The sequence below is a fragment of the Haliotis rufescens genome, unplaced genomic scaffold (assembly GCF_023055435.1).
Source record: "Haliotis rufescens isolate VD_foot unplaced genomic scaffold, xgHalRufe1.0.p SCAF_3, whole genome shotgun sequence".
In the NCBI taxonomy this organism is placed as follows: domain Eukaryota; kingdom Metazoa; phylum Mollusca; class Gastropoda; order Lepetellida; family Haliotidae; genus Haliotis; species Haliotis rufescens.
The window spans coordinates 8,416,333-8,442,497 of record NW_025964001.1 but is presented as its reverse complement, the minus strand read 5'-3'; the positions used below and the strand labels follow the sequence as shown (position 1 = coordinate 8,442,497).

At 41.5% G+C, this 26,165-nt stretch overlaps 1 protein-coding gene across 1 annotated transcript; it reads left to right on the top strand.

The window, feature by feature from the left end:
* The first annotated feature begins 165 nt into the window (after positions 1-165).
* Positions 166-26,022, top strand: LOC124140948 (N-acetylated-alpha-linked acidic dipeptidase 2-like). Its single transcript, XM_048403666.1, has 19 exons — positions 166-277; positions 3,361-3,765; positions 5,843-6,128; positions 6,388-6,513; positions 10,049-10,232; positions 10,536-10,632; positions 10,754-10,843; positions 13,897-13,982; positions 16,093-16,212; positions 16,669-16,754; positions 16,995-17,058; positions 17,200-17,267; positions 18,616-18,728; positions 19,573-19,663; positions 21,020-21,109; positions 21,968-22,133; positions 23,043-23,124; positions 23,966-24,058; positions 24,639-26,022. The coding sequence occupies exons 2-19, from the start codon at positions 3,476-3,478 to the stop codon at positions 24,844-24,846; spliced, it is 2,340 nt and encodes a 779-aa protein (XP_048259623.1). The 5' UTR covers positions 166-277; positions 3,361-3,475; the 3' UTR covers positions 24,847-26,022.
* The last annotated feature ends 143 nt before the right edge of the window (positions 26,023-26,165 follow it).

The window sequence follows — 26,165 nt, the reverse complement described above, 5'->3', positions numbered from 1 at the left end:
ACAGCAGTCGTCATGTCGAAGGTAGAAAGGATCAAAAGATTCGAGACAGAAAACAATAATTATGTGTGTCCTGTACATTTGGGATGTTGAGACAACCAATACTCCGAGATCAAAATAGTCAACCAGTCCATATCCGACACTGTGTGTTTTGAAATGGTCCCCCTACAGACGAGTAGGTCATGAGGCGGATGAAGCGTTAAGACAGACAGGCAATGTCATGGGGAGATGAGGTTAGGCTGATCAAGTCTCAGTGCGCCCCCGACGTGACAGGTGCAAGGTAGGTGTGCACGTAGATGCTCCTTGTCTGTTTATATCTTGACATGCCATTAGTAACGTTGCAGCGTACATTTTTATTGATTTCTTAGCATTTCAATATTTTTGTTTTTAAAATATGTTCTTCTATGAATGTTAGCACCGTGATCGTTATTGGTGTATTGATTGATTGACTTTGTAACGGGAACGTCTCAAAATAGTGCTTAAGTGTCATATGCGTAAAATATAATTGGGACATGTAGACAATTGAATAGTGAAGGCGATACGCTAATTACGTTTAAAGTATTTTACACATGAACACAAACTGAAAGTTCTTAACACAAGCACACAGTTGTGCTCCTGGGTATCTAAATTAATGCATTCAAGATCATGCATACGGGCACAAACAATTACAGTGAGCAATGGTACTGTCATCAGTCGTGACGCACCTGGGCAGAACCGATTATTGGCCACCATTGTAGTGACGATCAATAAATTCTGACTATTGACCTAAACCTTTATAACGGGTTCTACCTGTAACACAGGACATAATCATTCGTATTCAGAAACCTCGTGTACAGCTTTCATCATGGTCATCATGGAAGGCGGGTGTAAAGGATTTCGTTTCATACTATGAAAGTTTAAACAACAAATTTTCAAGAACATTTACAAGACCCTATGCAAACTTTAAACTTGATACACGTAAACTTCACAGTATGCAAGAAACTAAATTTTAGTACAAACACGTGACCACAACAAGAAACATTCCTTGTGGGTAGAGATAGTATAGTTTCTTTATTGGGAATGTAATTCTGCAACTGGAACACCCCAGGGGCTATTTCAAAATTAAACCTTACATTTGAAATGGATTTCTTCATGTATAGCAAATTGTCCCGATCCAACTTGGTTAGCAACAATCGTAATATTGGCATTTAAATGAGACTTAACAGAATTCTTGGTATGATAGACACATTTGATCAATTTGCAATAATTTACTCTGTATCTTGTTGATAATATACCGTTTCAAAAGGCTGGATATGCCGTATAAGAACAGATCTGACAAATGTGCAGGTGTGTAATATCAAATGAAGGATTTGACAATCATGATCAACGAGTTCATGTGGTGGAGGGAAACTGAGTTTAAAACAGTTCATCAAAGTCACCAGAAGTGCATTCTAAAAATACGTTTTACAAAATGTTTAGAATGCAACCGTGACCAAATCAAAACAGGACATTTGCTGTTAGTGGTTTCCGACTGATGGCCGCTGTAGGGCTACTGTACGACACAGACGTGGATCAGATTATCCACAGAGACAGGGACGTGTTAGCACATAGACATGCAGTATTTGTCCCGACGAGGAAAAAAATAGTTTGCGAGGAAAAGATGACTTGTCATCATGACTGTACGGCAATGTCGTGTTAACTTGGTTTGTTTGGAAAGGGTTTTGTCGCTTTTAGTTATTAGTTTATATTACAGATCAAATAAACACGTTCGTTTGATTGGTATTGTGGTTTCATTGACGTCTTGGTGAAACGTCACAGCACTAACACGTGATAGTTATGAAGAGACTATCCTGGCCAAGATAGATATTTTAGTGTATCATATTAAGTGAAAATGTAATGACTATGCGCACAATAAAATAGTCCTTTCTAATTGTAAATTTAAACTGTTGAAAAATTGTATGAACTTAACCTTTGGTGTTGCGTGTATATCAGTGAGTGAGTGAGTTGGGTTTAACGCCATTTTTAACAGTATTCCAGTTATATCACGGCGTGTTAGCTTAATGTGGGAGGAAAGCCCGAAGTGATGCAGGTCCCAGACGTTTACCACTTCGGTGAAACCCACGAGCAGGGGTATGGTGCTGACAAACCTAGAAACATCATCGGGGCGAACCGGGATTCGAACCCACAATGATAGGTTTCTGGCGTGCCCAAGGGATGCAACTCTACACAGCGAATCGCGGCGCCTTAGACGACTGGGCCACCCGTGCCCCCGTGTATAACAGAGTTTTATCCCACTCAAAATGATCGTTTCACAGATTTCCCACAAGCTTATAAAATATATTCGATTTTTATGCCTAAAATATAATTTACAAGAGATGTTTATGTTCACGCATTCTAGGTACCGAAGAAATAGATACAACTGTGTCGTACTTATTTTACAAAATGAATTACATGAAAACGTGAAGTCAGACAGAATACTTGTAAACTCTGTAGGAGAAACCTTTTCGGTATCAACACTCATGTAGTGGGGAAATAGGTAGTGTCCTAATTATTGAAACTCGTGTTGAGAAGCTAACGTTAGTGCTAGTGTTACGGCATTATCATTATGTCAACAGTGGTGTCTGCACAACGTCAAAACTGATGTATGCATTACGTCAGCAAACATGTATGCATGCGCTTTCTGCATTACGCCAAAAGTTATATATGCATTACGTCAACAGCGCTTTAACCATTTCGTGAACAGCGCTGTCTGCATTACGTCAACAGTATTGTCAGCATTACGTCAAAAAGTATGTCTGCACTATGTCAACAGTGTTGTCAGCATTACGTCAACAATAATGCATGAAGTACGTCAACAGCGATGGCTTCATTACGTCAACAATGATATCTGCCTTACGTCAACAGTGTTGTCAGCATTACGTCAACAATGATGCATGAATTACGTCAACAGCGATGGCTGCATTACGTCAACAACGATGCATGCATTACGTCATTAGCGCTGTCAGCATTACGTTAACAATCAATATGACGTATGCATTTGGTCAACGGTAATGTGTACAGCGCGCGAAATTATTGTTACACGTGTGCTTAGTATTGTGTAGAATTTTATTGACTCGCTTTATGTAAACATATTTTATTCACAAGGAAAAGGTTTGAGAACAAGTTTTCACAACTTACGTAGCCCCCCCCAGATATGTTTACAGTATTAGCGTCATGTGATATCACAATTGAGATATGTACAAAAGACTGAGTATTTATAATGACTTGAGTCTCGGGATAATTAATAGAAATAGTGAAGGTGATAAAATTAAATTTACAGAATGTGATTGTTTCGTTATATTTTGTGGAGGTTTTATTTACTATTACTATTATCTATTTATGTAGTACAAGAATACCGTCTATGCCTACTCCTCCAAGCACATGATCAACAAATTCCATTGGTCAGCCATTCTTCAAAGTAAGGAGTCCTTGCATCTATTGGTTCAGTATACACACCAACATGCCCAAATTTGATATGGTGGACGATTCTGGTTCAGGCAAGTACCATTCTAACAGAAAACGCAACTTAATCCTCGGTGGACTATGTGCTGTTTTGGTCGGATTGTGTGTTGGTATTCTCATTGGTCGTTACGGAATATGTCCTGGCCAATCAGAACCCGAGTCTACACCTGAGAAAGATGGAGTCTTCCTGCCCGGTATCCCAGAAACAATCATCAAAGATGGCGACCCGGAAATTGGCAAACAACTTATAGATGCAGTGGATAATACGAAAATTGAGGAATACCTCAGGTAAATGTCACAGAAAAATATTTTGTAAATGTTGTTATTGCCTTGTGTATAGATTCTGTGGGGGTCTCATTTTGAACGGATAATGGCTGATTCACGGGACAATGTGTGTTTGTTTTGGCTGATGAATACGACAGCTGTTGGTCTAATTGGTTGCCGTTTATGGACGCAAACATACAGCATGCTTGTCACTAGATATATACGTCAACGTGGTGCTGGCAATCAACTCCATTGACATCTGCAGGGGGGTCGCCAAGGAGATGCACCAACTGATATTTTGCGTTTTCTTTGTTTGTTCGCTTCACTCAACAATACTCCAGCTATAATACGATATTTTATCACAATCAAATATACAACAAAACGAGTGAGACTGGAATGTGTGTGTGCGTGTGTGTGTGTGTGCGTGTGTGTGTGCGTGTGTGTGTGTGTGTGTGTGTGTGTGTGTGTGTGTGTGTGTGTGTGTGTGTGTGTGTGTGTGTGTGTGTGTGTGTGTGTGTGTGTGTGTGTGTGTGTGTGCGCGCGCGTGTGCATGTGTGTTCATGTATATTTTCTCGTTACTGGTGTGCCCCTGTTTTCAAAACATATTTTTGTTGTGGTTTTTGGTGTGTATTGTTAAGTTGTTTTGGCAGTATGAAGGCACTGTCGGAAATGTATTTCTGTTTTATGATAATCAATAAAAGCTGTCTCTTCTGATGTGGGTCGATTCGTGTTAACCAGGAACGACGCTGTGTCGTAAGTCAACATTTCAACATATAAAGAAATAAATATCTTAATAACAGATTGAGTGATCTATTGCGATGCCTCAGGGTTGGTGATTTTAAATAGTAAGTTGTCGAAATTCTTAAACGCTGTTTGAAATCCTTGAGTCTGTTTACATGTTGACCGTGTACATGGCGTCGTATGGGAGAGGATTTGTGATAAAAGTGTCAATTCTGTTCAAAAAACTTTTATGATTCTGGATGTTATTCCGGTGGCTACAAGTAAAAAACAAGGAGAATGGTTGGTGCACACAGTGTCATGTACGGTGAGGTGTCACTGTTCCCTTTCTGGCCTTCTATGAGAGCCGACTATGATGAAACCTAGAGCGTAAAACTACATTCATTCTGTCGCATGTTTCAGTGTGTTTACATGTTTTTGTAAGATCAAAATAGGGCGTGTCTTTTATTATTATACAATAGTATAATTTAATACTGAAATCACATACACATGATTGTTTTTCTATGTTTTAACGTTGCCTAGTTGCGACCAGGACACTGATTAGGGCTGTCAAGACGACAGTCGGTCACTCGTATCATTATAAACAATAGTGCACGTGATTGAGTGACTTATGAATAAAGTATTGAGGTTGCAAAGAAGGTCATGTCATGATGACATCTTACTAAGTCTGCGATAGGCTATTCGCCTTAGGAGCACATGGAGTAATATTCTCACATACAGACATACATGTTCCAGACATCACACATACAGACATATATGTTCCAGCCATCACACATACAGACAAATATGTTCCAGACTTCTCACATAAAGGCATATACGTTCCAGACATCTCACACACAGACATACATGTTCCAGACATCACACATACAGACAAATATGTTCCAGACTTCTCACATACAGACATATATGTTCCAGACATCTCACACACAGACATACATGTTCCAGACATCACACATACAGACATATATGTTCCAGACATCACACATTCAGACAAATATGTTCCAGACTTCTCACATACAGGCATATACGTTCCAGACTTCTCACATATAGACATATGTTCCAGACTTCTCACATACAGACATATACGTTCTAGACTTCTCACATACAGACAAATATGTTCCAGACTTCTCACATACAGACATATATGTTCCAGACTTCTCACATACAGACATATACGTTCCAGACTTCTCACATACAGACATATATGTTCCAGACATCTCACACACAGACATATATGTTCCAGACTTCTCACACACAGACATATACGTTCCAGACTTCTCACATACAGACATATATGTTCCAGACATCTCACACACAGACATATATGTTCCAGACTTCTCACACACAGACATCTATGTTCCAGACTTCTCACTCTCAAGCCACACGTCGCAGGGTCTCAAAATAACCTTGACCTTGGTAACTGGATCAAGGATAAATGGATGGAGTGGGGGTTTGATGACGTCAAGCTGACGCCGTATGACGTCCTTCTGTCCTTCCCCGACGCCAACAACCCCAACGTGGTGCGCGTCCTGAACGAAACCGGGGGGATAGTGTACGAGTCTCCTTTGAAGGAAGCTAACCTGACTGGCGAGGATGACCCTGATGCGCTGCCGCCGTACAACGCTTACTCCCCTGCAGGCTTAGTGGAGGTGGGGACATTTAGTCATCCTGACCACAAAGATGGCCTGTTGTTTTGTAATCAATGTATAATCTCCTCTTCCTGTAAAAATCTCTTGCGCACCCGCAATGTAGAGTTCAGCCCATTAGGCTCGCCAGAAACTGACAGTTTGTTCAAAGCTACAGTAAACCCAATTCAACACATATTGAAGAAATGTCCTTCACACTGATAATGAATAGTTTGGACGATGATAAGTACAATAGATCAGAATACGGAGTTTTTGTTGCCAGGGTGACATGGTGTATGTAAATTACGGGCGAGTGGAGGACTATGATTGGCTGGAGAAGAACGCCAGCATGAACGTCACGGGGAAGATCGTAATCGTCAGATACGGGAAGATCTTCAGGGGAAGTAAGGTCAGTATTGATACAGTGATATATACCCACCTTTTAACTTGACTCGCAAAATATAGTAAGCATCGGAATTAGATCAATATTCTTTTGAGTAACTCATTTATACTTCCACTGAAGTATCTGGAAACGATTTTCGGAAAGCATGGAACATGTGTGATGAGTCAAAGTCCGTGCATTTCGGAGATGTTTACTTTCTCACTTTTTGTAGAAAAGATGTGTTTTGACCACAAAATCAGAAAGAATGCACGTGATGGATATGGACGGTGAACACATCGATGGGAACGTGTCACAAGTGAAAAAAGAACGCTCCAAGCATGCCCAGATTAACTGCAGAAGAAAGGGAGACAGCAAATGGTATGGTTACTTTAGGCGCGATGAACCTTGGGTTGCAACCGGACGACAGTGGCTCCAATTCTCCAGAGATACAAGGGACAGACCTATGAGTGGCAGATCACGCGTCACAACCCCTCGTGAGGACCGATATTTGCGAGGATTTCATCAGCGAAACCGGTTCCTGACAGTGATGTCATGGACAGTGACAGCGACTTTAACGACCCTTCCAAGGAAAGACCTTGATCTATCTCAATCGCCAGAACAGATTCTGTTGGGCCCGTACTGTTGGGAACTGTTCACAGATGAAGGTCGATTCAACTTGTTCCATGCTGATGGCCGAGCGCGAGTGTCACGTTGTAGAGGCGAGGAGATTGGCAACAAACTGCATCCAGGAAGGTCAGTCCTTTGGTGGAGGAGGTATCGTGGTATGGGGAGGGATCTGCTATAGGAGGACACGTCTTGTCGTCATACGGGGCAAACTGAAAGCACCTAGGGCCACAGATGAAGTTTTTCGCCCTGTTGCGATTACATTTTTTTCGTCAGCTGCACCAGGGAGTTCACATCCAACAGGACAACGCCAGACCGCCAGACTGACACAAGACTTTCTGGCTAGAAGTAACAATCCTCGTTTGCCATGACCTGTCGTCCATAGAACACCTTTGGAATCGCTTTGGTAGACATTTCAGACAGAGACAACACGAGCAAACACTTTGCTTGGGAACAAGCCTCATCGGACGAGTGGAACCGGATCCCAAATAATGTCATCAGGCGGCTGTCATCACCTTTGAGATGACGAGATGTTGCCTGCATGGCTGCACAGGGAGGTCATACAATATACTACAGTTGTGTGGTGCTGTTTTCATGATCAATTTTCAATCTTGACATTGTGGTACCGCAATTATATTGTTTGATTGCCTGCACATTATCGGACTTTAAAGTTATACTGGTTCTGTCTCCTCATCTTTTTGCATCAATGAATGACAATGAAAAGTAAGTCTCCGTGGCCTAGTGGATAGAGTGCCTGCCCGGGGAGCGGAAGGTCGATCCCCGGCCGCGTCATACCAAACATTCGTCACAAGATGGTACTTGTTGTTACCCTGCCTGGTGTCCGACTTTAAGGGGATAAACAAGGACTGGCTTTGAAGAAGTGCAATAATCTTGACCGCGACGTTAAACCCCATTTCACCTCACCTGACCATCATGTCGAGACTATTGATGACAGGAGCGCACAAATGGCAAGATTTGGAATGCTTAGGACGGAGATTTCACTCCGACAGTCTGTCAGTGTTTTCAACAAATATATAAGCGTGATTTCAAGGTTACTGAATACCCATTAGCAAGCCGGTTATGTCAAAATATGTCATGATCGTTGTAGACATATAAAACGACAAGCAGCGAAGACAACCAGACAAGACCACAGCCTAAAGAGGTCGATTCGGACCATTATATGACATAAAGCCATAAGCCACGGAAGATTTAGTCAATGAACTGTACGCTCCAGTGTTAAAATGTCGTCGACCAGTGATTTCATCAAGACTGACCCGGCAGCGTCAGACAATTTCGTCATTGGCGTCCCATAATGTGCAGTGAAGAATCGAGGTTTAGAGATGACCGAATCGTGTTTGGAGACGTTGTCATGAGCGTTATACCAGCATTGTACCATAGCACAGCACAACTGATATTGTGGTGGCTCGGTTATAGTATGGGCTGGCATCGCTTAAGGCGTGCTGATGGTCGACTCACAGAGGTTTGACATGAGGTTTTGTGTCCAGTCGCAGTCACCTTGCGCGTTGAATTGGTTGTCGCAGCTCGTTTCTCAGTGAGTTTTAATACAGTTATATCCGTGGGCTACCCTGGCCAGCTAAAGATCCTGATCTTAACCCATTTGAAAATATCTGTGTAGGTCGTGTGCGCCGCATTCTTACTAACGTTGAAGGGTTCTCATGGGTACCCTCATCCAGAGGATGCCAAGACGATGTCAGGCAGTTGCCCGGATCCGCGAAGGAAGCAGCCGCTCTTAACATTCACTCCTCATATCACATCCTTGATGTGCCCTTAGCGACGCGTTGTCACCATTGGATTTCCATTCAATACATGCGATCTTTTATTGTTTCAAATAGTATAAAATTGAACACAGGCAACAAACATGTATGGAAGACGTCAACAATTATAGAGTTTGAATTAATTACTATTGTGCTGTTGTTATATAATACGTCAGAGCACATAACATGTATTATATCAACAATGGAGTCTGCATTCCTTGTCAATGATTTAGGCGCGTGAAATCGTGATTACGTGAGTGTTTCGTGTGGATTGTCACTTTTCTTGAATTATATGTATATAATGCAGGGCATTGAGTACAGCCACTCTCGCATCTCTGTTCTTGACATGGCTAATTTACAACGTAAATCCAACTTTTGTACTAAACACTTCAAATGTGCATAGAAATCAGACTATTTACAGAGTTTACATACATACGCCAGACATACCGGTCTTTTGATCCCGGTAAACATTGTTCTTACTATCCTGACTTCCTGATAAATAAGACCGCTTCCGAGCGGAAGGTCCGGGGTTCGATCCCCTGCCGCGTCATACCAAAAGACGTTAAAAGATGGTACTTGTTGTTACCCTGTCTGGCGCTCGGCATTTAGGGGCTAAAACAATGACTGGTCGGCTCGGAGTCAGTATACTGTGTCTGAGTGGGGTATTCATGTTAAACTGCGGCATAAGTCCGGACTAGTACAAGCAGCCACACACAGACACACGTACATGCACGTGGCTATATAAGTGCAATAATCTTGGACGCGACGTTAAACCCAATTTCACCTCACCTCCTGATAAATAACTGTGTTCCCAGAAGGAGTGTTTTACAGTTGTAAGATGTAGTTGTGCAGATCTAGTCTAAGTACTGTAGGTTACATGTAGACACGTTACATCGTGACGTATGTTGGGAAGACTATTCCTGCCATAGCCAATACACTGTATGCTACTGTGTCTTTTTGTGTGTTTGTTTGTTGTTTAACGCCGAACAATATTCCAGCTCTATGGTGGCTTTTCCAGCTGTTTCACACATGTGATGCTAGCACAGTTAAAACACAATACTTCAAAGTATATAAATTCAGCCTGTGTCGAGCTTCGTGTTTGACAGATAATGGATACGTCAGAGTGCCAAGATATTGATGCATGGCATCGTGTGGAACTGTAGGTTCAGATAGCTGCGGACCACGGCGCGACTGGTGTCATCATCTTCTCAGACCCAGCTGACTACACGTGGAAGGGCGACCCACGTGTCTACCCGGAAACATGGTGGCTGCCAGGGTCAGGGTCACAAAGGGGGTCAGTCTTCACTGGAAATGGCGACCCGCTAACACCAGGATATCCAGCAATCAGTAGGTTGACACCAAACACTCACAATGAACTTCTTGAAATCTGTACGATTTACATTCCTACAATGTAATCATTTCTATTTTTTCAATGCTTAAGTATAACAGTGAAAGGCGATATTCTATAATGGAAACCGAATCAACGTCAACAATGTTAGGCTCTGACAGCTCTGACGTCATTTCATTTGACGTTATAACTGGTTTCTGTAACACGTCATAACCGTGGAAGGGCGCATGACATCATTATTACGTGTGTGCTTCGTATTGGTTTGTATTCAGCTATTTATCGTAAACCTGTCATTATTTCAGAAACTGCATATCGGTATCCTGAGAATGCTTCTGAAGTTGGACTTCCTGAAATACCAGCTCATCCTATCGGATATGACATTGCCGAAAAAATACTCAGGTGAAGTCTTGTTGTTTTTCAATCAAAAATCTTCTTGGTCATCTTAAATATCCAAGGAAGCAAAGTGAAGTTAGTTGAGGTGCATACATATTCATTTCTTTTCAATTTGTTCGACCCACAGAGAGATTGGCGGAGAGGAGGCCCCGCCTGACTGGAGAGGGGGTCTGAACATCACCTATAGACTGGGGCCAGCTCTGGAAAAGACAGGGTGGTGGGTATGATTCTCACACACTGTACGCAATGCCAATAATTATAATTTCTGTTTTGGCTGTGAAGCCCACAGTTAAAATTAATGCCATCCATGTTCCAACCTATGCCTACATCTAAATTGTTGGGAGAAATATAAACGCTCAACTTCCATATATGTTTCAGGACACGGAATATTGTTTGTATTCTTTTCTGGCATCTGTTAAGATACATGGAACAATGTCAGGCAAAAGAAAGTATACGCTTGAAAACTGAATTTGACGAAGAGATGACAAATCTTATCAAAACGTTACTAGGCTGAAAACAGTCGCCGAAAGACGGCCGAAAACCCAAGGGCCAAAACACAACATTAAAACCCGTAAATCAGTTACATCAACATCGAATAACCATTTCTTGTTTGTTTCATTTGTAACCACCATGAAACATGGGTGTATGCTTTCTTTTGCTGTTGGGCGGGTGTGAGAGTTGGGTGGGGTGTATCCCATGGTTACACACAGAATGTCTTGTTTTCACTTAGTGGAATATGTCAGACCGCCCATAGCTCTCAAATGCTTCTTGTCTGTGGCGCACAATCCGCAAATGGTTCACAATGCCTCATGCTTTTCATAACAGACAGCTAATGAGCATCGGGTATTTATGATATGTGCCATCGTTCTTGCATGGAAACTTGCTATCAACAACTGGTTTGATTGTTTCGATAATTTACTGGCGGACGTCATCCAGCTGTGTAGCCACACTCACTCCGATCATCTGACACATGAGCGTCCATATTTTGTTTTCGGGGAGGGTTCAAGGTCAATGCAATACAAAGTCAGGACAATGTATAAATGTCATATCGAGTTACACGTAGTTCGAGGCCGGCAGAGTGTCTATATTAGACCAGAACGATGATATCAGGCCAGAGGGTCGCTATTAGACCATACTGTCGATATTAATTAGATCATAGTGTCGATACTAGATCAATGTGTCGATATCAGACCACAGAGCCGATGCGACCAGATCATCACGTTGCATCGTGTTAAAATGATATATCGAGATAAGTGAGTTCGAGTTAACGGGTTTCACTACAGTAATGCGGGACGTATGAGATGTCGGTCTGAACGAAGCTAATTTCTATGAAGGCGTATGTACTACTGCACCACAAAATCGTGTTTCCTTTTGCAAATACTCGCTAGCAAAGTCTGAGACGGGCAGGTCAGACACGTTGTTGCGTAATAAATCGGAATTGAACAGCTTCATGGTTGTGTGTTTGAAGGAGTCGGGTGGATGCCGAACGTAAACACGCGGCCTGACCTTACAGTCTGACGTATGTACACAGCCGTGTTGAGTCGGCGCCTAGCAAATATCTGTGTCATAAACAGGAATAGAGGAGAAATAAACTGGTCGTTGTATAAAAGTAAACCTACATTCACATTGGTTTCATATCAGTAGAAGTGTTATTGTTCTTTGTCGGTGGCAACTGGTCAAGGTTTCTGACATCTTCCCGAGGCAAGGGAGTTAACTGACTTTTAAAGCTCAGTTTCCACCCTTGCGGAACTAGGCGGGAATTCCTGCTCTCGATCGTAGCGCCACCAGTGGTTATTATGAGTTATGTCCCTTCTGAGCCTCTCCTATGGACCAATCAGATTCCATCACTTGCATTTGTTTCAAACAAAATGGCGGCGCCCAGACGATCTGATCGATAATCAAGATCTATATTGTGATAAAACGGATCTTACATCGCGAAGTGCATCAAATAACGCGAGCACCTTTAATAAAAACATGAAAAGATTTGGAAAATAGCTGTAAGTGTTGACAACGAGTTGGCGGTGCACATGCTTTGCAAATCCTGCAATCGACCGAAATCTGCACGACAGTTTACGACCCGGATTTCAATTGCGTTGCGAGATTTTGATTGGACAATGCATAGATTCGTTACTCCAGTCAAAATATAGCTCCATAATACCAGCCTAGTTCGGCAAGGGTGGAAACTGGACTTTTATAGTCAGTTAACTCTCTTGCCTCGGGAAGATGGGTTTATGCCAACTGGGTTCCACATGGGTCCCGACTATCATAATGAATATAGGTTAACACGCGAGTGTTATTAATTTTGTTTTATCTTGTTTATAAAACATGATATTTATCATCCCAAACTCAAAAGCGTTATAATTTCGTCATCATATATATGAGTCTCAAATTCTATCGTCAAAAACGGTTCCAAAACTTTGCGGGTTTATTTTCTGGAATTTGTGATTAATATATTGCGTCAAAAGATCAGGCCTTAGTCACACGGACAGTGACAGTCAATATCATCTAGGCAAAACTATCATATACACAAAAAAGACGATTGCCTCAAATGATCACCATGTCAGTGATCACCTTTCGCGGCAACCAGTCGGATTGCCGGCTGGAGTTATTGCCCTTTAGCGAAGGGAATCTACTCCAGTCTTTGAGGGATCATGGCTGCTTCCCTAGATCTCTAGTCCTGGTGTCTAACAGGGCTCGCAGCGGAACCCAGTGAATTATGCAACACGTCAGTTTAGAGTCATTACATTCAATTTGTTATTTCGTTACGAAATGTAGTAAGATGGTCACTATAGTACTATGGTCACCAGGTCTCCGTGCTGCACCCATGTGGAACTGTGATCTATGTTGTGCCCTGCAACCACCAAATGGTGGACTGGGAATATAACACACCAAACGGACATGGCATGACATAGACCGCGTATCATCATGGTCCTTATAAATTAGATATTATATTCTTCTAAACTATTGCACGCCGGAGACCTATGATTGTGGGTCCGAATCCCGGTTCGCCCCAATTATGTTTCTAGGTTTGTCAGCACCATACCCGTGCTCGTGGGTTTCACCGAAGTGGTAAACGTCTGAGACCTGCATCACTTCGGGCTTTCCTCCCACATTAAGCTGACACGCCGCGATATAACTGGAATGCTGTTAAAAGTGGCGTTAAACCAAACTCACTCACTCACTCACTCACTCTAAACTATTACATGTATGGCATATAGTATTTGTGTTTCAATAGTTTTAGGAAAAATCATGAATATGGTATGTTTACAGGAAAATCCAAATGAACATTTCAACAAGAAATCAAATAAAGACTGCATACAACGTGATCGGCGTTATACGAGGGCAAATCGAACCCGGTAAGACAACATGTCTAAACATAACCTTCACAAATACTGGCGGGTTGGTTGTCAGTATACTTGTCTGACTCGGGCATACATGCTAAACTGCAATATTATATCTCGGTGGGCTAGCACTGTGAAACCGGCATTAGTGCACGCACGTCGCTATACAAGTGCAATAAACTTGAATGCGTGTTAAACCCCATTCACCTCACCAGATTGTACTAGCATTGTGTGGCTAGCAGATGCGCATCCAGTGAAGTAGTAAAGTACATGATTGTGCATGATTTGAACTTGCCAACTATTTAAGCGAGCCCTACCCCTTGCATGAACTTGTGCTAACTTTACCGCTGCCTGCCACGATTAAGCGAATGGGCAGGACAGACGGTCGCAAGGTTACACAAAAGCAAATATTTTCCCATTGACTTCTATAGTAACGTTATATACATGTTTTAAGTAACTAGGTATTCTACATGTACATGTATGCACAATCACACTTTGGGCTAGCTCAGCCAGTTCCTTTTCAGAATATAGAAAGCTGTGCACAGCAACCCAAGTTCCGCACCAAATGTCACCTACTTGAAAAAAACTATAAAAGACAGCACTAAATAATGACAAAAAACGTAGTCAGTTTTAATTACTGGATGGATGTATATTAAAAAAACCATAAAGATCTTTACAGTATCGTAAACTGTTTAAATATAAAGAAAGACCCCAGCCATCCAATGGCTGGCACCAATGCCAACACCAATACCAACTTAAAATTAAATTGTCATATCTGTGTCATTTCAAATATGATATAAAGAAAATCCTCCTTATCATCGTGATCATGAGAGGTACACAGTCATAAACCACTGAAATTTTAGTGCAACCTTTTGTATACTTAATTTATCCCATTCATTGTAAATAATTTCCACATCGAAAGGGTGATATTACGCTGTTAAGTTTGTTTTAAATATTGTGGTAAGAATGTTGTCAAGAGATACACTATCACAAACAGGGACATGCATTTGTATATTTTGGCTACCCGCCATGGCTAATGGTAAAACAATTCTTGGCACCTAAGGGGCGCAGGTCAATAATTACCTGTTGACATTAAATGATTAAATGATAGCATGTAGACAGTTTGGAGAACAATAACACTTCTTCAATGAGCCCAATTTCTGCGCTATTCAAACAGTGATAATAAGCGACTTTTTACACACGCCGGAAGTAATATTCGCTTCAAAATCTGCCGATTAGCAAATCAAGGGCAGATATGTGTGTTCCTAGCAGGCCTTATAGCCGATTCCCTTTCATTGATTTATCCATCTGAGCAAGACATGAAAGATTAGTGAACGACCTCATCAGTTTCATATTCAGATCTACGCATAAGATTCAGAGCTATCCACAATACTTTATGCCAGGAGGGGTGATGGAGGAACACACTGTATACAACCCCATGAAGTAATGACGATGGCTGTCTTTCTACATACACTATTATGTCCACAGATCGTTATGTATTGATGGAGGAACACACTGTATACAACCCCATGAAGTAATGACGATGGCCATCTTTCTACATACACTATTATGTCCACAGATCGTTATGTATTGATGGAGGAACACACTGTATACAACCCCATGAAGCAATGACGATGGCCATCTTTCTACATACACTATTATGTCCACAGATCGTTATGTATTGATGGAGGAACACATTGTATACAACCCCATGAAGTAATGACGATGGCCATCTTTCTACATACACTATTATGTCCACAGATCGTTATGCATTGATGGAGGAACACACTGTATACAACCCCATGAAGCAATGACGATGGCTATCTTTCTACATACACTATTATGTCCACAGATCGTTATGTATTGATGGAGGAACACACTGTATACAACCCCATGAGGTAATGACGATGGCTGTCTTTCTACATACACTATTATGTCCACAGATCGTTATGTATTGATGGAGGAACATACTGTTTACAACACCATGAAGCAATGACGATGGCTATCTTTCTTCATACACTATTATGTCCACAGATCGTTATGCATTGATGGAGGAACACACTGTATACAACCCCATGAAGGAATGACGATGGCTATCATTCTACATACACTATTATGTCCACAGATCGTTATGTATTGATGGGGAACCACAGAGACGCCTGGGTGTACGGGGCTATTGACCCGTCCAGTGGAACAGCAGTCATGATGGAGACAGCCAGGGTCACCGGGCAGTTGGTCAAGAGTGGTCAGTTAGCTGAAGGATAAACACACTATAACTGTCAAACTGTTTGAATCTAAGAAGACACATTGAAACAAACTCATATATTGCAAGCTATGATTGATTTGTTGGTATTGTAATATACTCATGGCTTCTATGGGATTGGTTTTTCTTGGCCACTGATCGAGTTTTAGAAACCGTAAACGATTTCTCATTTGCTTTAGAGTTATCAAAGATACTTTGATATAATTATTCCATTTTGTCTTCCTTGAAATCGCTTCAAAGGTAGCGTAAAACAACACTCACTCCACTCCAACAAAGCACACGTTTGTAAATGATAACAATCTTATAGGACTTGTGAACGAACTTGTGAACGACCTCTACGATCGTATTATGTCCCTCTATCGCAGGACGCAAACAGACAATCCATATGCATATTGTGGACACTAAATGTTTGTCAGTCTATCATCATGACTCTTCCAGGCAAGTGGCGCCCCCGTCGGTCCATCATGTTCTGCAGCTGGGGAGCAGAGGAATACGGACTTCTGGGGTCCAATGAATGGGTGGAGGTGAGTAACACGTGGGTAGAGGAGTACAGTCCGCTGGGGTCCAGTTAGAGTAGGAGGGGGTGAGTGACAGAGGAAGTAGGGGGGTACGGTTTGCTGGGGTCCAGTGACTGGGTGGAGGTGAGTAACACAAGGGTAAGACTTCAGGGGTCCACTGAGAGCACATGTTGAAAGCACTAGCGTACGTAGCGTAAGTTATAGTTCTTCCATTGACATTGTAACATAAGTATATTTCGTCTTCAGCAATACCGGAAAAACCTAAGGGAAAGAGCGGTCGCCTATGTCAACGTAGACATTTCAATGCAAGGTAAAAACTGAATACATTTATATTTCACAAATATCACTTTGTTCATAATTATAAAAAACAAAAATAGCTTATTACATACCTATGATGTATGATGCATATCTGTGAAAATATAATCGACTCTTCACTTCATGTTCCGGCTAGGGAACGACACGATCCGTGCCCTGGGAACGCCGCTCCTGTATCGTGCTACGTATGAGGCGGCAAAGAAGGTGAATACAGAAATAGTGTGGTTGCAGTATGAGCATCAGATGACCGTGACACGTTCCGTCATCCAGGATGCCTAGTGCTCGCCTAATGACGTTCAATGCTCTCCTTCACTGATGGGGACAAGTGTGACACTGTCGTATAAGGCGCCTCAATGCGCTCTTCTTCCCGAGGCAATCGTGTCCACCAGCCTATACCAAAGCCTAGTTAATACCCTTGCCACACCAAGGCCAACTTTCTGGGCTCGACCCTGGCGCCACCTCGTGTAAATCACGGGTTGTGCCCCTTGTAATGAAAACGCGATAACCAATCAGATCACTGTTCTTATCTCGTATAGCTTCACAATGATGGCGACTACCATGGAGAGGACCAAGTCGATCAGACAACGAAAACGCGATGTCATCCCTGACACAAAAATATAGGCAATCGGTGGGGGGTTTAAAAGATGGAAGATACATATTCCAGCGGTAATCACTTTCGTACGAAGGTGTACCAGTCGTGGATGTTGATTTTGTGAAACGTTCAATGATTTGACTATCGATATGTGCGATAGTCCAATCATATTTAGCACCAGGAAAGTGGGCTTAAAGTAGCAAGGGTTAAAACAAGATTTTGATAAAAAGGCCAGTGGACGTTCTTGCCAAGGGAAGATGCTATGCGCTGTTCAGAGTTGCGTCTCTTAAGGGTCTCGGAACCTATGGTCATGGGTTCGAATCCCAGATCCTACTGATTAAATTTCTAGGTTTGTCAGTACCAAACACGTGGGTTTCCCCAATGTGGTAAATGTCTATGAATAGCATCACTTTGGGATTCTCCTCCTAAATCAAGCTGACACGTTGTGGTATATATGAAATATTTTTCCAAGCGGCGTTAAGTCCAACTCATTCACTCAGTTACTCTGAGACTGATAAAGAAAAAAATGACCATTATTACCTTTACCAAGGAACTCTTGATTGAGTGAGATTGGTGCAACGCCAAACGTATTTTAGCTGTATTTCGAAAGATGAAAGGAAAGCGAGGCTGTTCGCCAAAGTAAACCATTTTTTATGAAACCTGTCTGCACAATGGTTTCTGCCGGGCAGCTGTGAGTGAGATTTAAGTGGTTTAGGCCAAAGTCGCAACTGCAACAGGTGTTGGTCAAAGGGCCATGTCTACCAGAGTCCGGAGGGGCTTATCACATGTTTATATATCAGGATCCGCTAATTACGTGTCCAAATTCCAGTGACTTTGTCAGAACCGTAGATATTTTCACCAATGTCAATACGCTGGCGACAAAATACAAACATACTGTCCAAAGAGGCTTTAAAGTCGCCTCACTGAGAGTACTGAGTCTAATCCAGACTGTACATACAGGTCCCAAACCCTAACCCTGCTGAGAGGGCAGCTGGGAGGACGACGGCCTACGACACCTGGCTGCACACCTACCCCTGGAAGGATGAAGACGGCAACTCCAGGAACATACCTCTGTAAGACATGCTACCGCATACAATGGTCATTGAAACTTACCCTGAGAAGGTCCTTGACAGATATGGTATATGTAGGTCAACTGAAATTGCTGAATGGAAGATAGAATTGTAGTACACGATCGGTTGTGTATAACGGCGCAGGGTCGATCCACAGCGTGTTCGTAACGTTGGGATGATCTTGAGACACTTAAGATTGTTTTGCAAGGTTTCTGTGTTATGTTGTCCACTTTTCCGACAACTGAAGCGATGAGAATTCAGAAAGGTTCGCTATCTGTCATTCTAAGCACAATCTTGTTCGGGGTAACCAAAATGTTACCATTCTTCTCAAGAATAAAATCGAAACATACATACATGTATGATGTTTCTTGGCTTTTATCTAAAACATAATGTATATAATAAAGGTTCAGGATCGCCTGTCCTTTAATTTGTCTTTTCTCGTTACACATAATGTGCCTTGAGTGCACAAAGAATACATGATTAAATATATATATGTTATGATATAGGGTTTACATGTATATGTTATCAAGTGTCCCAGCATCTCAATCCTCCATGTAAACACTGCCTGCAGTTCATGCATAAGACCCGTAAAGATCCTGGCCAGAATAGATGTTCAGCTTGCCGTAACAGGCGACTAACGGGATCGGGTAGTCAGGCTCGCTGACTTGGTTGGTGCATATCATCGTATCCCAATTGCATAGATCGATGCGTATGATTTCAATTGTCTGGTCCTGTCTCGATAATTAACGGACCGCCGTCATATAGCTGAAGTATTGCTGAGTGCGGCGTTAAAAAACAAACAAACATTCATGCATAAGGTTAACTGTTGTTCTGATCACATCTACAGGATAGCCTCTCCCGGCTCCGGCAGCGACTACGCCCCACTGCTACACAAGGCGGGCGTGACGGCTGTAGACTTCAGATACACCTACAACGCTGTATGTGAAATATTCTTTGTTAAATCAAGAAACAGCAGTAATATTTTATCAAGATAAGACAAGATATTTTATGACTGACATCTTCTTTATTTTACTATGATTCGACGTTTCGGCATGGATCCCTTTACTGTTGTAAAGCAAGAGAGTCAGTGAGACGTATGTACATCTAATAAGGATGAACAAAAACAACAAGGGTATGCATGAAAGGGTGAGTGAGTGCGTTGGGTTTAACGCCGCTTTTAACAGTGTTCCAGTTATATCACGGCGTGTCAGCTTCATGTGGGAGGAAAGTCCGAAGTGATGCAGGTCTCAGACGTTTACCACTTCGGTGAAACCCACGAGCACGGGTATGGTGCTGACAAACCTAGAAACATAGTCGGGGTGAACCGGGATTCGAACCCACAATCATAGGTTTCTGGCGTGCCCAAGGAACGCAACTCTGCCCAGCGAATTGCGGCGCCTTAGAGGATTGGGCCACCCGTGCCCCCGTATGCATGAAAGGGATAATGGTTGATTGATATAGTAAAAACAGAACGAAGCCAACCGTGCATGACGGGCTACAATTGTACAGTGATGACAGGATTAATTAGAGATGATAGCTGGGCTGTTCTATCATTTTATCAATTCACTGTAGGCTTGGTTGGTTGATTGGTTTGTTGTTTTACGCCGCATTCAGCAATATTCCAGCTATATGACGGCGGTCTGTAAATAATCGAGTCTGGACCAGAAAATTCAGTGATTAATATCATGAGCATCGATCCACGCAATTGGGATCGATGACATGCATCAACCAAGTCAGCGAGCTTGACCACCCGATCCCGTTAGTCGCCTCTTACGACAAGCATAGTCAGCTTTGAAGGCAAGCATGGGTTGCTGAAGAACTATTCTACCCCCGAATCTTCACGGTTCCATTGTAGGCATGATGGTATGAAATATCCTTGAGGTGTCCTTGATTAAATGCTCGTATTGGCGGATTTGAAATGCTAGTTTCCGTGTCGTGAAGTCATAGATCGTGTTTGATTGGATTTGTACATTGCCCACATGATACTGTGATTAGGCAGTTGATGATGTGGTCTGAGATGGCTGGTTTTCGGCCTGACTTGGTGGTAGATATTTATGTTCTTTTATTCTCACATTCCGAGCCTAACATTTTTTTATAATACTTTCTCAAAATACATACATTTAATTATAGTGATTTATTGTACTACCTGGTCACTCTCTTGAAACAATGTATTCGAAACGTTTAACTGTAGCATCTTACATATATGCTAATTAATGTGAAAACATATACTGACTACATGTTATTTAGCCTGTGTTTACAACATGCATATTAATCGTTTTGATTCCTTTTGCCAGAACAAATACAAGGTGGCGTCATATCCGCTCTACCATTCTGTGTACGAGACGTTCTATGCAGTCAAAAACATTATTGACAAGGAATTTGAAGTAAGCCATTTGAAATGACAATATCCTTATGCCCTGCCAACATTTACCTGACGAAATCTTTATATTATTAATGATACATTTATCACTTTATGGAATTGAAATTTCGCTGATGGAAATGACATGTTTCAACAAACCACTGGCAAAATCCTAGCAATATCACTTAATCGATCCCTACTCTCCCTACTGGTATTGTCTGGCTCCGAGATGAGACAGGTTTAATTGATTCCTCTGTACTTGCTTGAAATAGAAGCGACAAATTCTGTTCCATAATCATACAAAATATCCACTAAAAGCAGTCCACTGAACAGGTGAACTATACCCTAAGCATGTGCTTTGAACAATATATATTTTCAAAAAGGAATGGGATTTGTGAACACACAAAGCCTATTTGAACACATCTCCCAACAAGGACATTTAACAATTAATAACTGAAAGAGTAAACTTACATAAAGGTAGAGGTTCCAACTATATCACTAGCATGTGTTTATGAATTACTATCAAATTGTGATGATACCAGGTGTTCCCAAACAGTTAAGCGTATCCTTCCCCGCGAATAACACCCGTCACAAACACTTGCAAAGGCAGGGCAAGTGAACAGTGTCACGAAATATTTCAGTGAGAAAGATGCTTAGCAGAGTTGTACTATTTCTCTTCCCCGATCTGCTGGTTACGGGGTCAAATCCAAGATTCATCCTGATTATCATCCATTGTTTGTCAACAAAGCAACCATGCACGTGGTTTTAACCAAGCATCTATAACCGACGTTGCATTCCACATAAAACTTAAACGTCGTATTATAGCAGAAAACTAATAAATGCTGCGTTCAAACTCATGTCAGCCCTCACCCACTACCCCCAGTATCATCGCGCTATCTCCCGGATGGCTGCAGAGCTTGTACGTTCTCTGGCCGACTCCCTCATAATCCCCTTCAACGTCAGCGACTACAGCTGGGCCCTCGACACCTACAGGAAAGCCCTCGATAAGAACTACGGCGACACGCTGAAAACGAAACTTCCTAATTATGGTAGGTAGCATGAAACTGTACTATTGTACACGTGTGTTCTCGTACTCAATCAAGTTAATTCCATCAAAATACAATGATCACTTCTCCATCATTCAGTGGCGCAATGTACTTAAATTTGTGCAGTGACAACAAAAACAATTGAGTACGATCAAATGTTTATTATATACAATACTTGGCATATGATTCGGGGGCTGACTCGGTGTTGGAAAGGTAACTTACGCTGCGGGTAAGTAGTATAAAAAGGCAGCCCTGCGGGTTGCATAAGTAAATTTGAAATATATATGAAAATGATTTAGAACCCTGCGGGTAGATCTAAAAAGATCAAATGAAACTATGTAGAAAGGGTGATACCCTGCGGGTATGAGTGAAAATGAAAATACTTTGGGGGCCGCAAGCCATATAATGATAGTTTACAGAATGATTGGCTTGCAAAGCCCAAAACGAGGTAAAAAAACCGAGAGCCCCCAAAGTGATTCACAAATGTTGATGAACGATGAAGCTCTAAAGGAACTTTTTTTTTCATTTTAAAATGATTTATTAATTCAAAAACTTGAAAATCAAATAAGCATCAGTTCTTTTTACACAACTTGTACATCAAGGTAAATTTTGTAACATCAAACTACAGGCCTTCTATAAGGGTACTTGCTGTGCGAAGTACTTTTTTTTGTGTATATCATTTTTGCATGTCATCTTTGAAATCCTTTGTTTTGTCTTGCCTTGTATAATTAATTAATGTTTGTGCGTGTGTACAAGCATGCAGAAATAAACACCATCAAGTTGAATCTAGATCAAGTGCTGTGAGTTTGTAATGTACTGTCATCATGGTACCTTGGGTAAAGTGCAAACAAGGCTCTTCATTGATTGACCTTAACGCTTGGCATCCCACTCACTCCTGTGTTATATCTCCAGATGATCTTCGGGAGGTCATCGCGAACTTCAGTACGGAGGTGGAGGCCTTCAACGACAGAGTGGCCAAGATGAACAGGAATGAGTGAGTAAACATGACGGAGGACGAATTTGAGCAAACATTCAAATTATACGTTTGACAAAACTAGAATCCTAGAACATCCATATTCACAATGCGCGAGAAACCTTGAAGGATATATGCATGAATATAAGCCTCTACAATGGACATACACGCCTTTGTAGTTTGAGTGACTTGTATGAAATTACCTGTTCTTGGAATAAGAGGGTGAATATTATTTTACCCCACAGTCATAATCAGGCCCTCCGTTATAATCGAGCCCGGAGTAGCCATGGTTGGTACTGTGAACAGCGATCCTCTCCGTCAGGTTACAATGACACACAAACAGCCAGGAAGCACATTACTCACTGGAGGTACATTTGGACCTGTGCATAATTTACATTGTACATACAAAACTGATTTCGTCAAAATCGTAAAAGCCTTAGGAGTATTCAAAGTCGCATCTCGGTCAATTTTAACCAAGAACTCGTTATTTGTTGGTATTTTTAAACTCCAATGTTCGCACAGGGCTTTAAAAGGATTCCAAATAAAGTTAAATCTCATGCATACAGACACATGTACGTCCACGGCTGAACAACAGGCTCCGTTGCTGAATAGTGTACTCTTATGGCTGCCACACGCAGTGCATGTATGCAGACAACCCAAAGTTATCTTAAAGTACGTTTGTTTCACGAAAAGTTGAAATCGTTCTAAAGGTCACATTGCAATTGCTAATTTTAAATATTCTCAGCATAACTGGTTGTCCACCATGACTTGCGGATGTCTGCACTGACACTGTGCAAAGAAGCTACTAGTATTCGGGTCGCCCAAATGAGGTCAGTGTAAATTAAAGCTACTTGTGTTTCAGTCCTATGGCTATCCGGGCTGTGAATGACCAACTGACGCTACTCGAGAAGGCGTTCCTGGACAATGAGGGTCTGCCCGATAGATCACAGAAAAAGTAAGAAAATACCACACTCCACAGATACATATACCCCTGTTGGTGAGTTAGTGAGTGAATAAGTGAATGAATTTGGCCCAACGCCGCTTTGAACAGTATTTCAGTCATATCACGGCGTTTCAGTTTGCTGTGGGAGGAAAGCCCGAAGTGATGCAGGTCTTATATCTTACCCACTTTGGTGAAACCAACGAGCACCGACACACCCGGAAACAAATCAGGGCGAATCTGGGATTAGTCACATGTTTCTGACACACCTAAGGGACGCAACTCTGCACAGCGAATAACGGCGCCTTCGACAACCGGGGCACTCTTGTCCCTCATGCCGATGCCCGCAATAGTTTTCAGTATAAGCAAGGATTCCTGTGTTAAAATATTTCTGAATTAGTCTTGTTTTACGCCGCAATCATTATTATTTCACCTATATAATGACCCAATCAAACGTATTAAAACTTTAAACTATAACAACAAAAACAACAGTTGATTGTACAATATCCAATCGTCTACTTACCGTCATGTATTAATATCCCTATCCCTAAGTGTTCAGTATTGAAGCTATTAACCTGTACAATGTGTGTTTCAGGCACCTCCTTCTGGCTGAGAGCAGCACAGATTCCTACGCCGGAAGTAGTTTCCCTGGCCTGGTTGACCTGCTGTTTGAGATAGAGAAGGCCCCGGATGTGGAGGCACGCTGGGAACGTGTCAAGAGACATTTCTCCGTCATTCTGTTCACCATCGACTCAGCAGCGTCAACACTACGGGATGTCATAAAATTCATTCCAGAATATTGATAATTATCTTCATATTATGATATTAATGAATTGCAAGCGATTCCGTGGTATGTGTTTGGCTTTAATTGGACGTGGCCTATTTTTCTCGGTTCATGGAAACATAAACACAAGAAAATATTACTTGGTTAGCCAATCAAATGCCACGGAATCGGTTGCAATTTATTTATTAGAATTTAAAATCAAATGAACTCTTATGTTTCACGAATGGACAGTTGGTTGTCAATTACTCATGCCTACGTTATGTTGAACATAGATCTAATTAATGTGCACTTAGAATTGAAGGAAATATTTTGTCTTTGAAACTCAAGTGAATTATTTCAATTATTGTCCGAAAACATGTGTCTCACATCTTAGTACGAATTGAGGACATGTAATAATCGATCTCGGCTACGGCGACATTAGAGAACTGTGTGAAATTAACTATTTAATATTATTTTACAAATTGTGTATAATCCTTAAAATCTTAGAAAGAATATGCATAATGTTGTGGTATATTATGTTACATGTAACGATGCTCGTGTTAAAGTAATTAGATCATCCTTTGATGAGAAAAACTAAAAGAGAAATAAATACATCAGTGTTCAATGCTATATATTTCCCATAATCCTTGTCAGCATTCTCCCAAATCGTGATAAAATGTTGATAATTTGATACGCAGTTGTATGAGCCTTGTGTCAGACATGCATTGTCAAGATCAAGTCGCGACGGAATTTGGCGCATGTGCATCAGTAGCAGAACATTCACGTGCATTTCGAAAAGGAAACTCTCTCAGCATAAATACTGATTACAAATTTGTGGTTTATTTTTCGAATATGTTTCTTCTAAAAGTAGGAAAGTGTTTTATGTTAGAGAATATACTGTTAACAGTCGGCACGTGCAAAGAAAACATTTCATCCCTTCGGAGCTCGGTGATTCCTATTTGCGAACCGACAGTTGCTCATATTTGCTCCTTTACAGAGTAATAACTTAAAGGCCTTCTTTTATAATTCACCCACATCCCTTAACCACACATATTTCACGTCTTGTTGGAAATCCATGCTTTGCAGTCCAACATTCATTTCACCTATGTTAAAAATCAAGTAAGATTCTGATTGCGATTGTGTCCATTGTTTACATGACTTATTTGTAACTATACTTTTTTTTTTAAGCAGTAAAGTAGAATAATCAAAAAATGTTTGTGAAAATGTGTTTATGCAGTTGATCACTTCGGGCTTTCCTCACATGTGACGGAAAATGTCAAATAAATGTTAACTCGACGAAACTGGCCGACACACTAAGTGTGTGGGTGTGTGGATTAAGAATTAAGAAATGAAAATAAC

Excerpts from the sequence above, each read along its gene's own strand:
- LOC124140948 (XM_048403666.1), top strand. The coding sequence starts at position 3,476 with ATGCCCAAATTTGATATGGTGGACGATTCTGGTTCAGGCAAGTACCAT. Across the intron at positions 10,633-10,753 it reads ATTGCCGAAAAAATACTCAG|AGAGATTGGCGGAGAGGAGG; the intron begins GTGAAGTCTTGT and ends TTCGACCCACAG. Across the intron at positions 17,268-18,615 it reads CGTATGAGGCGGCAAAGAAG|GTCCCAAACCCTAACCCTGC; the intron begins GTGAATACAGAA and ends CTGTACATACAG.